Consider the following 12,727-nt stretch of genomic DNA (forward strand, 5'->3'; position numbering starts at 1 on the left):
CTTAGTATCGCGCTTCTCCCCGTAGCGCAGGGTGAACCTCTCCGCTTCGCACGACGCAGTGGAACAGGCTGCTCGGGCAGGGTCCCGGACCCGTATTCTCGGTCCCGGACAGTGCAGAGTGTCCACACTCTGACCCCGGCCACCAACCGGCCTTTCCCCGCCAGTGCCGCAGCGGTCCGGGAAAGGTTAAACCCACCTTGTCTTTTGCTTTGTTCGGTGCTGCCGCTGCGGGTGGTTGGAAGCTTGTGAAAGACGCGAGAGACTTGGGGGCCTGCTCGGTTATTTACTACTGGAGCTGCTCTTTTCCATTAAAGAAGCTGCAGTGTCTCCATATGAGACTTGAGACGGGCAGAGGGGGGATGTATTTTCCGAACCTGCACACACAAAACTCTTGACATGCACACGAAACTGATGTAGAGAACACAAGTCTGGCGTATTAGCTACATATACAATATCATCTCTCTAAGTTGCAGCTTGTTAGTGGTTTCTTTTGGTTTGCTTTTAAGTTATTATTTATTTCGTTTTCAAGACGTGATCCCGTGGTCAAAGAGCGGTACGTTAGGAGCAATTAAGAATCAGGCAGGAAGGTAGTGCTGGGGAAACCAAAAAGCCGTTCTGACCTTTGCCAAATGGTAAAAAGCAGCGGGGCACTGTGCATTTTGTCCTGTCATGACCAGAAGCTTTTTTCTTCCCCCCTACAAAGGCAGCAAAAACACACCCAGCACCAGGCCACCGCTCAGGACCGCTCGGTCTAGAATCAGTTTTCGCATTCTTATCCTTTTCCCAACTTGTTCCCCAGTATAGAGAGAGAAGCCAGAAAATAAAAATGCTTCTCGGGAGTGTGCTACAGTGAGAGATGCCAAAGAAAAACTCTGAAGTCGAAGTTCCCAGTCCTCGGCAGAGATGCGTAAACTAATATTCAGATGTACCAGCAAGCCTTCCAGTGAATCACTGTAAGCGAAAAAATAGTTCACAGCAATACAAAAATGCCATGTCATAAAAGCACTGTAATGCTTTAAAAAATCGTTATTATTCCGTTCACCACCAAAGACCCGCCACCCGCAGCCTGCGGCGGCCTGGCCGAGGCGCTGCGGAGGGGGCAGCTCTCGGTGCGGCCGAGCAGGCGGAGTTCGCCCCCTTCCCTCCGCCACCCGCCGCGGCCCCAGGGCGGGGGCGCACCACTGGGCATGGGGCGGTGCCCAGCGGTGCCCAGCGGTTCGGCCGTGGCGCGGTGCGCGGCGGCAGCCCTTAGAGCACAGCCGCAGCCCTGCGGCCGTGCACGGGTGGGATCCCACGGCACAGGGGGCGAGCGCGTCCTGCCCGGGCTCTGCAGCAGATCCACGCGGTGTGAATGCTGCGGCAGAGCGCCGCTGATGTAAGGACATGCACCCACTACGGGGGGTTTAGTGTTATTTTACTCTAGAAAAATAATAATAATTAAAAAAAAGGCGCAGCCGTGGAGTCATACCCTTTCGAGGAGGAAAACACCCAAGGAGGCTTTTTATAAATATATTCAGGCGTGGAGGTGTACACACGGGGGGTGAGTGGCAATGTGTACGTGATGCCGCTGGGAGCTCCAGGCCTCCCCACGGACTGAGCATCCGAGACCTACTCGGCGTTGGTCTGTGCTGAAGAGCCCCGAGGAGCCGCGGAAACTGCGTGGGGACTGGAGTGCCTCACACGCGTGGGGAGATGCTTGGAGGGAGTGCAACAGGGACATCCTTCTCTCCCCGCTGCTCCCTGTCCTCTCCGCCCTATGAGGGCTCGTACGCTGTGCACCTGTAGGAAAGGTCTCAAGCAGTGGCCGAGCTCCCACGTTTCGGTTTCCCCATCCGCGCTTTCGAAGGAGCAGCCCCAAAGGAAGCGGCTGCTCTGGCTACCCGAGCGCGCTCCACTCCGCGCCCCTCCACGCCGCGCATTTCCGCTGGCACCTCCGGCCGGCTCCATCAGGCTGCTGTCGAGCCCCGTCCTGTCACCCCACATCACTTCCATCACGGGACCGTTCCCGGACACAGCTACCATTCCTCGCCATTGGCCTCCTTTTAACATGGGGGTCCCCCCTACCGAAGTTAAAAAGCAGGAGATGCACTTCAAGAAAGTGTATCTCCCGTGTGTTTCCCGCCTGTGTCTTTTCCTTGCTCTTTGCTCAGTTCCAGGCATAAAGTTAAAACGATGGGAGTAATTGGTGGGTGGAAGATCCTAAACCAACGGGAAATGTATGGGCTCGACGACCTCTGGATAACCCAGGTACCTTGGCACAAAAAGCAAAAAAATATTTACTCACCTTGAAGTTTCTATTTTTTTAAAGATTTTTTTATTTATTTTGTTTTTATTTCTTAAGTCATCTTCTGAAATGGTTCACGGTCCTGTCTGAGGTTTAATTATAGTAAGCAGGAAGAGGGTGGAAGGGGAATGGGTTGATTCTTGGGGGAGGGGGTCCAAAACCAAAACACCCTAATCTCCCCGGATTGAGAAGGTGCTGGACAAAAAGTCTTTCTGTGACTCATGCACACTCTGAAATGAAGATCTAAAAAACATATACAAGCCCTGGCTTGACTGATTTGAAAGCGATTCCAGCAATTAAGAATTAATTCGGCATGGTCAAAAGGCGATTTCACTGCAAGTTATATCAAGTTATCCAAACTTTTACAGAGTTCAGGTGCTGGAAATGGGCTGCTGGGGTGGAGGTAAGGCTGCAGGAAAGAAAAACAAGGAGTGTTCAGGAAAGGCAGAAGAGGGGAAACTGTGGACGCATGGTGAGGCCACGTTTGCACCAAAGGTCTGCTGATGCGGAGAGGGGAGGTTTAGGAGTGGAGGGCAGGGAATGCTTTGTTTCTGAAATGGGATTAAGTACTAAAAATGTGCTAGATAATAAGGTCCTAGATAATAGAAAGATGAGTCTTAATTAAAAATTAAATCAGTGGGTTTGCTGGCTGATCAATTTTTCAGGTACAGTATGATCCTTCCCCAATTAATGGTAGAAGACATTGCCCAGGCAGGGCTGACCCTGGGATGATGTGTGGGGCAAGAGGCACTGGGAGGATGTAGAGGGTGGAGGCAGGAATAAAACTGGTCTTTTACAGACAGGCAGGCCAACAATAAAACCATCACAGGAAGGGGCAGCTGCCCACCCTGGTGGCTCATGGCAGTGCTGGCCATGGGTTGCATCGATGGCATGGGTCCTGTGATGACTGCCAGGCCCACCCAGGGCTTAGGCGTTGGGATTGTTCCTCATGAGCTCCACGTCAGCATCCACCATCTCCCTCACCAGCTCCTGCAGGAGGGAGAGAGACACATGAGGGCCCCGGTGTAGGGACACATGGGCAGCATGTCAGGAATGCCCCACAGCATGACAAGCCCCCCTGGTCCCCCAGCAGCAGAACAAGGAGAGGATGGGGCTTTGCTGGCCCCTTCCCACAGCAGCCCTGGCCCAGGCCCTGGTGTGTGTCAGTGTGCTGCTCTGCACTGGGGTGCCCATCGCTGCCACAGTGTCTGCTTTCTTCAACGCAAGAATCCATGCAGAGGCACCAAAAATGGGGTTTCTCAGCATGCCCAGGTGATCCCAAACAGAGGTATCCTCCTCCTCTTTTACCCTCCCCGCAACTTGTTTTTTGAGGACATGAACATCCAACAGGTACAAAGCATGTCAGAAAGGCCACTCACATCAAACGTGACTCTCGGCTTCCAGTTCAGCTTTTGCCTGGCTTTGGTACAGTCCCCTTGCAGAAAATCCTGTGGAAAAGAAGAGAGAGGCGCTGAAAGGACCATTACCTTCCGCACCCTGACGGCCTCCCCATTGCTCCTGCTTCCCTGTGAGCTCAGCATGGGCCAGGCCCACCATTGGACTCTTCCAAAGACTAACTATTTCTTTTTAAGATGCAATTTTAGTGGAAGCTCAAATGCCTGTTAAATCACCAGGAGGCAGCATCCTTTCACCAGGCTATTTCAAATGGAAAGAGTTATTCTTTGTTTGTGTGTACACAGAGGGCTTGAACTCCAGCCTTACGGCCATACAACATAAACATTTTATAAGAAGTTATTGTACATCTTAGTGATGCTAGTGAATGAGCTGATTCAAATTCTTTCCCCCCCATTTGTTTAAATAATGTAAATCACACAGCAAACATGACAACTAGTCTCTTTCAGATAAAAACATGATCACAGACAAATGATGCGGAAAGAGTGTTATGGATATGGATAAACATATGCACCAGAAGTAAACATCCATCTTTTGAATGCCTACATATTTTGTCCTAGAGTATTTTGAGTATCCACATGCAAATAAAAGTCTAAATATCTCATAAATGAAAAGACATTATTTGACACCATTACAGAAACCAAAACTTTGGTCATGTTCACCTTACTGTTCAAGTATCTTTAAAAGTGCTACCACACCAAAAAAATCCCACAACCAGTCATCAAAAATAATGGAACAAAATTAAATAATGACAAAAGCTCCTTTGACCACATTTCTAATTGAATGCAAAAACTGACTGTACCTTTCTTTAAAATTGAAAGACTGTGTTTAAATAATTGCCTTTTTCCAAATGTATGTGTTGATTCAATAAAATATATAATCTCTCCTCACAATCTGTGTTTCTTTGTAGCAGTAAATACTAAAATGATATCTGTCTAGGTTTAAAGAAACCCAAACGAACCCAGCTTTGTTACAGAACAACAAAGCTAAGGCTGAATTCTCCTCTTGCTTTTGACATTTTGGTGGTAACACAGCAGGCTTTCCAGAAAAATGCATAGACTGCCTTTCTTTTCCCTCTTCCACTCTCTGACCAGTGGTGGAGCTAAGGAGCATTTTGTGAATGTAGATTTTTTTTTTAACTGCATAATGCTGCATACATTTTTCAGATGCTCTCTGCTTTTCATATGTGGTTCAGGTCACATTAATTTGCAAAATCACCTCATCTTGTGCAGTAAAATGTAGGAAATTCTTCTTCATAATTGTGCACAAGAAAGCTAGACAGCTTGCTTCCAGGAGCAGAGGAAATCTACCAAAGGAAATACTGCACTGAAGAAGGGGATGTAGAACAAACATGTCTGCTGAGACTTATTCCAGGCAGCATTTTTACTAGTTCAGTCTTTAGCCTGAAAAACATTTCATCCTGCCTTCAGAAGAGAGTAAACAGATGGATCAGAACAAAATGATATGAAAATAAAAAACCACCATGATTTCCTTAAATTAGACTAAATGATTTCCTACTGCAGCCCTATAATGGGCTTTTTGAAACTGCAGCAGACATTTGAGGCCAAGTCATGCAAAACCGCATCAACTTGAGGGATCCCCTGGAGGGTCGTGTGAATATGGATTGCAAAATCTGGTTTGAAATGGGAAAGACGCCCACTAACTTTGATAAAATTTGGATCAGACTCTAATGTGCTCATGGAGGTATGTCTTTTATCTAGAGTTCAGTTCAATTTACATACATGTGTATATATACGTGTCTGGAAACAAGGAAATCCTTCATAAAATAATAATTTCAGTATAAAAACAATTGCCTTTTATTCAGTCCTAATTCAAGCCATTAGCTAGAAGTGAAGTGTTTTAGTATCACCTAGTTTTAAGTCATAAAAGTTATATCATAAAACTTAGATTTTCATTTTTACAAATGCCATGTAAATAAAACTTTTACATCCACAATCTTTACATCAAAAACATACTTTGAAACTGAACCTTATCTAAGATACCAGCTTCCCATTTTAAAAAAATGGTCTGGGAAGCACAGAATGAGTTGCCCTGGTCTGCTGTATGTAGCTGCATTCTGCTTTTGAACAGCTTGGGAGCAGTCTTTTAACTTTATTGGGCAAATGCTTTTTGTTAAAATAGATTATCTAAAAAAGCTCTTTACCTAATTCCAGCCCTTTATTCAAAAACATAAACATTCGTCTGCTGAGTAGGCCAAAATAAGGTTGGGGGTAGGCTGCAAATCAGTAAAAGAGAAGTATTTTCAGTGATGGATTATACATAGAGATCACACAAACAACTAGTATATTAAATCCATCTAGGAATAAAAAGCCTCACATTTTGCCTTTAAAAGTTCACAAGTTTTAACAATTATGCAGTGAAGGTATTAGGACATAATCTGTGAGGAAAAAAAAAGAGGAAAATAATGGAAGATTTAATATATATGATAAATCATATTCCCCAGCTAAGTTAAAAGATTTTAAGTGGCTCTTGTGAAGAAGTTTGTGGTTTTTTTGAGAAACACAACTTTGTTAATCTACTTGAAAATAACATTACAGACAAAATGTATCCTATGCACTTTTAAAAAGGTTCACTTATGGAAGTTACTAGGTACAGAGATCAAATGAAACCATAATGTTAACACCATATTACACCTAAACTGATGGTTTGATTGTATTATTATTAGTCAGAGTTTCAACACTGAATGGAAATGATGACTGGAACAAAGCTATTCCTGATTAAAGGATTGTATTGCAGTCATGTTTCCTGTATTTTTTTACAAGTAGCTCATAATATGAAAACAATAAGGTAATTACAATAAAAAAGGAATATTAAAAAAAGCTTCTCTTGGAACAGAATGATTGCTTGTTTATATTGTTTATCTTTCACTGAAACCAGAGTCGCATCTGTCATGCTTCCAAAACGAAAAAATCCACAAAAAAGCCACCACCCAAGAAACCCCCTCTGGTATGTTCATCATTAAAGTGTATTAATTTTTCAATATCAAGGCATCACCTTCTGGAATTACAATCAGATCAGAAAGCAAAGAAAGAAGAGATGAGGTTCTATTGGAGAAAACCTGGATTCTTTTTTTTTTGGTGGGGGGGTGGTGGGGGAAGGTGGTTTGGTGAAATGGGGGGTGTTTCTTGAAGAAGAACCACTGCTGAATATAAACTGCCCCATATCCCTGTTCCTGATGGAAAAGCACCTGACGAAATGACACCACTTCATGTTTTGTATTCCTACAGGATTTTTCTGTGCTGTCGTGTTCTACATAGTGACAGGAAAACAAAGCCCTGTGACTCCCTGAAAACTCGGAGGATTTATATACTGAGCTAAGAGTCTATAACCCTGAAAACACTGATTAAGGCTTTTTGTTGTTTTTACAGCACACAGATCATGAACATAAAATTAAGTCTTTGCTTTTAGTTATCCAGTTTGTAAGGAACAAGTCCTTATTTTCCATGCAAACAGGTAATGTAAGTGACTAGTAATGACATGTTTTAACTGCGAGCTAAGACTCAGAAACAATATCCAGGTAAATATTTAAAAGGAAGGAAGATGGAAAAGACAGCAATCAAATTCTCCATTGCCACTTAATATGACTGAGAAAATTCTCCTACGGCTTTATGTGCAGCTCACTGTCATATGACTGCCTCTCAGAGAACAGAACGAGTTCCTGTGATGTGAGTTTTTCTGTTTTACATTTTCTGCAACTGAGGCTGTGTAACTGTGTAGAAAATACCCCATTATTACTAAATTTGCTTTTATGATCATTCAATTTTGCTGTCCAAATGTACACACACAAATGCATACAGATAAGCAGAGAGAAATTGGTTATGCAATGTGGCAAGGCATTTTTAAATTTGGTTTTTAAACCATGAGACAAAAATGTAAAATATTTTAATGTAAATATCACATTTCCCAAGCTCTTGTTCTGAGTGTCATTGCGACTCCTATTTTGTCTCGTAGAGTGATTGATCTGATTTCACTGTGCATTGTATCACTGTCTCATTCAATTAACTTTAAGTGAAAATTTAAAACCTCAAGACAATGTAAGAAAAAGGAGACAGTGTGGCCTGAAAGAAGGCCAAGGATTCCTTTATTACTACAGCTTGGCTGATTCCTTTTCAAATGTGCCTTCACTGAAGCCAGCACCCAGTGCCAGTTTTTGCTTTCTCTTACACTAGAATAAAACTGAGATCAAGTCCTCAGTAAAACACCTGTGATGGAATTGTGCCCAGCTCCACTTGCTGAAGCACAGACAAGGCTTTACCTCTAAAAATAAACAAACTTGATCTAAGCACACAACAGTTTAACTGCATCTGAAAAGCAGCCAGGGTTATGCTCACAATCAGCAGGACTGCTTGGAAGATGATTTGTTTCATCAGAGCTCCCATAAGCAAAGAGGACTGACCCAACTTGGTGGAGGCTCTGGCTTGAGTGTTTAGTCTTGCACTTTTTTTGCTCAAGATGTTTTGTAAAAAAGGGTTCCAGGATCAGAGGAGCCAAAGTTTCCTGTAAACCCCACTTGTGTTTTATTTTCCTTATTTCCTGCTTAAACCCATCAATTTTTATCTTTAAGTTATCTCATTAAAAGAAAAAAAACAAACATAGATACTAGATTAGACTGCAGTTTTGCGTTTTCATCATTATCATAGAATCCTAGAATGGTTTGGGTTGGAAGGCACCTTTAAACTTTAAGCTCATATAGTCCAACCCCTCTGCACTAAGTAGGGACCTTTCCAACTAGGTCAGTTATTCAGAGCTCCATCCAACCTGACCTCGAAGGTTTCCAGGGATGGGGCATCCTCCACCTCTCTGGGCAATATGTTTCAGTGTTTCACCACTCTCACCATAAAAAGTTCCTTCCTTATATTTTGTCTAAATCCGCTCTCTTTAAGTTTAAAACTATTACCCTATTGCCCTTTGTCCTATCACAACAGGTCCTACTAAAAAGTTATATCACAGTAATGCATATACTAAGGTTTATCTTATTAAATAGTCTCCCCTTTTGTGTACTTCTTGAAGTACTTTACATAGGATTTTCTAACGAGGGTTCAAGTAGTAAATCTCAGTAGTAACATCAGCCCCAAAGTATATGTGCATCTGCTGCAGCTTATTGCTTGGAGAACAACCTTGTCATGCACTGCTCACAAGGCAGTTCTTTCACCCCAACCCCTAGGGCTCCACCACACTTGCCACCAGGCCCTGGTATGTCAACGCAGATGCAACATTGGAAAACAGTTACTGTGACTTCTGAGCACTCTGTTAAGAAAAGTAGAAAGATCTCACTAAGTCAGAGCTGTAGAGCCTGTAAATATGTGCCTTACTGGTGCAAAATTCAATGCTCGGCTCAGCTGAGCTTGGATCAAACCCCAGAAGGAGTCACAGTAATGAGCACTGTGTCTCCTGTGTGCTGCTCTGCATGTTCTTCTGGAGATCCATGGGACTGAGAGCACTGGCTTGGCTTCTTTGCAAAGGGTAGTGTTTGTTATAATATCTATAGTAACAGGGATGAAAACCCAGTACAATTACAAAGCAAGAGACTCCTATCTCCATAGTAAATATGAGGAGACTGAAGATAAAACATACTGAAGAGCGAAGCCCAAGCCTAACAAGGAGCACAGTAAACATCTCCAGGAATTTAAGATGAGCCAAAATGTGTTGTCGCTCAGTTTTCATTTTTTCTTTCACTGTTCTTAGAAAAGCAAAGTTGTGGAGCAGTTGGGGTACCAAGGGAATAGAAGTATGCCAGTGAATTTGGTTCCTGATCTAAATTTGTTTTAATGCAGCATGAACAGACTGCTTTCCACTCTTGGGTCAGCAGTCTTTTGCAGAAAGACGGTATTGTTCACAAAGAACCACAGGAAAAGGCAAAAGGCAAAAGCAACCAATAGGCTGAAGCTCACATATAACTAAATGCCATTGAAAATAAGAGGCATAATGGTTTTTTCCCCTTGCATGTTTTCCTATGCAAATCCCCTCCCTATTCAGAAAGTTTAATCTTTACTAAAACCATGTTGAGGGGGAAGGGAAGGGGAAAGAATGACTCAAGGAAAGACTGGTTCTGTGCAGCACTGAGCCCCTGCACAACTGATGGACCTTGGCAGGCTGTGAGTGCTGGGCACTTTTAGGGTAAGGTGTTATCTTGGGACCCCACTGTACTCCAGCAATAAGGCATCAACACAAACCACACAGTCAATAAAACCTGAGCACAACCTTCGCTTTTCCGCCAGGAACCGGGGGCGTTAGAACAGCGGCTTTATCTTATCAGTTTGATAATCTTTAATTTGACTGGCTTCCAAAGGGTTAAAGCAAATGAACTCACAACAGCAATAAACATTAGGGCGATAATAACAGTAATGGAGCTCCTCTCCCCCCTCCTCCCCTTCTCCTCCTTCCCCTGCGCCTTTTCCACTTCACTGCTGCCTATCAGCCCCAAACCGAAGCTGAAGCCAGACCTCTCTCTCAATGACAGGGGGTGATAAGAGACTCGAAGAAAACAGCAAGCTGTCTGGTCTGCTCAGGAAGTCGGCGACGGGTGGTATTGTCCATCAGCGGGGCCACGCGGCGGCCGGAGGCCGGGAACAATGCTCCGCTCTGGGGAAATGGGCTCACTCAGCGCCGGTGCTGGCAGCCCCACCGCCAGCACAGATAAAGCGCTGGAGCAGGGAGAGCTGGCCCCAGGTGCCTCTGGGCCCTTGGCCGGGACCCCAGTCCATGAGCTTCAGGCCTTGTCCTGCTCATGGATGCAGGGCTGCAGCCTGGGAGGGGAGACCTCGGCCCTGGAGCAAGCACCGGCCGAGCTGCAGGCCCAAGAGCCCCTCACAGGGCTGAGCATTACTCAGATCTGTCCATTTGCCAAGCAAGGCCTGAGAAAACATCTTGGCCAGTGCCGTCCCTCGAGCCAGATAAAATTCCTCCTGAATTACAGCCCGATATCCCCGAAGCCAGTGCTGAATTTCACTCGCTCTGGATCTGGAGCTGAGCTCACTCGTCAGGAGCCATCCCGCTCAGGGATCAGTGGAGCTGCTGCAAGTGGGACCAGGGCTGCTTTTCAGGTTGCCATGCATGAGGCAGTCTGCAGAGTGTTCCCCCTGCAGCAGGGAAAGCCCTGCTGCTGCAAACAGCAAAATTCCTGCAGCTGGCTGTAGTGAGACGGGTGCTTCCCTCCCTCGTAGTTTGCCCTGAGGCCCAATTTTGCATGCCTGGGAAGACCTGGAAGTTGTTCCCCAGCTTGGATGTAAGTGCAATCGTAACCTCAGCTCATGGCCCTGCAAAATGCCAGAGGCTTCCAAACACCAAGATCATTTATTTCTAGTTCAAAGGAATGCTTCTCCTAAGTAAGCAGGGAACTTCTGGAGGAGAGGAAGAAAATCAAACCCACTCCATTTGCCATATATGGACCATAATTATGACAGTTCAGGTATTAGGGCTGGACACAATCCCAGAATCACAGAAAGGTTTGGGATGGAAGGGAGCTTAAAGATCATCTAGTTCCTAGCCCCTGCCACGAGAAGGGACACCTTCCACTAGACCAGGTTGCTCCAAGCCCCATCTAACCCAGCCTTGAACACTTCCAGGGATGGGGCAGGCACAACTTCTTTGGGCAACCTGTTCCAGGGCCTCATCACTCTCAAAGTGAAGAATTTCTTCCTGGTGTCTAATCTAAAGCCTCTTTCTGTTTAAAGCCATTCCCCCTTGTCCTCTCACTACATGCTCTTGTACAAACTCCCTCTCCAGTTCTCTTGCAGGTCCCCTGTAGGTACTGAAAGGCTGCTCTATTGTCTCCCCAGAGCCTTCTTTTCTCCTGGCTGAACAGCCTCCAGTCTCTCAGCCTGTTTTCACAGGAGACATGCTCCAGCCCTCTGACCATCTTGCCAGCCCTAGTCTGGCCTTGCTCCAGCAGAAACACTTTCTTTCTGATATGTCGTACCAGGTCATCCAAACACACATATCACAGCTAAAATCTTCAGCATGTTTGATAAAATGCAAACTAATAATCATCAAAGTAAGATTTTCCTACTCATAACAAAATAGAAATGCTCTTTGCAAATACTGGTTACAGGTGGTACCACTCCCATTGACTGCCACTGCCCTGTAGCCTGGCTGCTGATGTGTGAGCTGACCTGTGTGTGCTTCAAACTAACCTGGGCAGCTGAGTAACGTGGATTTTGCATGACAGTTTAGAAGCATTTGTGAATTTTCCTTTTGCAGCAGAGGTTTTGGGGGAGATTGTATATAAGCATGTTTCTTCAGGCTCCCTGGACAAACGTGTCACTGGCACATCACTGAAAACCAAGATCCTGTGAGAGATCAACCTCTTCCATATGTATGGAGATCAGCTGTAGCATAGGAAAAGAACAGGTTTCTTCTCTTTTCACTGGTACCTTCAAGTCCTGCTTTTGCTTACTATTCAGTGTGTTTTCTTATTGCTTTATCTATTCTTCACTCTGACAACTATTTTGTGGGGGGAAGAGTAAGATAATAATGTCCTCACCATGTGTGGGTTTATTGCTGCCTTATGTATCATTTAGGTGAAGGCATGGTACTTTTAAAGTTATTACATGTAATTCTCTCTTTTTAAAATAATCTACTCTGGTTAGTTTTCTCATCACTCCCTACTCTCCATGTTTTTTGCAAAATTCAGGAAATCACTCCGTGAAGTTGTTTGATTTCAGCTGGGTTTATTGTGCAGGAATGAATGTCTTTCTCACTGGAAATGGAATACAGACCCTGGGGTTAGCTGTCTTTGCTGACTGACATGTCAAGATGAATAGGAAAACTGATAACCCCAGCAATCCATGCTGCAAGTCTACTTAATTTCTTCTCTTCCACTAAAAAATATTTCATCTATAGCAACTTGTATTGGAAATGTAAACAAATTCAGTTATCGTCACTGGTCAAATACCAAATGATAAACAGCTATCTTGTATTCTACTTATAGATTTTTATCTATCTACTTTTAGAACATCAAGCAGCAATTTAATGAATGCAGTTCTATGAACTCAGGATATTACTTCTTCA

General features: G+C 44.5%; 1 protein-coding gene across 1 annotated transcript in view; it reads right to left on the reverse strand.

Moving 5' to 3' along the window:
* Positions 1–2,291: 2,291 nt before the first annotated feature.
* GMDS (GDP-mannose 4,6-dehydratase) overlaps positions 2,292–12,727 on the reverse strand; it is a 408,259-nt gene continuing 397,823 nt past the window's right edge. Inside the window, exons 10-11 of the mRNA XM_085052052.1 lie at positions 3,664–3,732; positions 2,292–3,274 (exon numbers count right to left, since the gene is read on the reverse strand). Coding sequence (XP_084908178.1) covers positions 3,212–3,274; positions 3,664–3,732 — 132 coding nt within the window. The 3' untranslated portion in view covers positions 2,292–3,211. The remainder of the gene's footprint in view (positions 3,275–3,663; positions 3,733–12,727) is intronic.

The sequence above is a fragment of the Lichenostomus cassidix genome, chromosome 2, assembly GCF_008360975.1.
Source record: "Lichenostomus cassidix isolate B80296 chromosome 2, HeHo_3.0, whole genome shotgun sequence".
Taxonomy (NCBI): Eukaryota; Metazoa; Chordata; class Aves; order Passeriformes; family Meliphagidae; genus Lichenostomus; species Lichenostomus cassidix.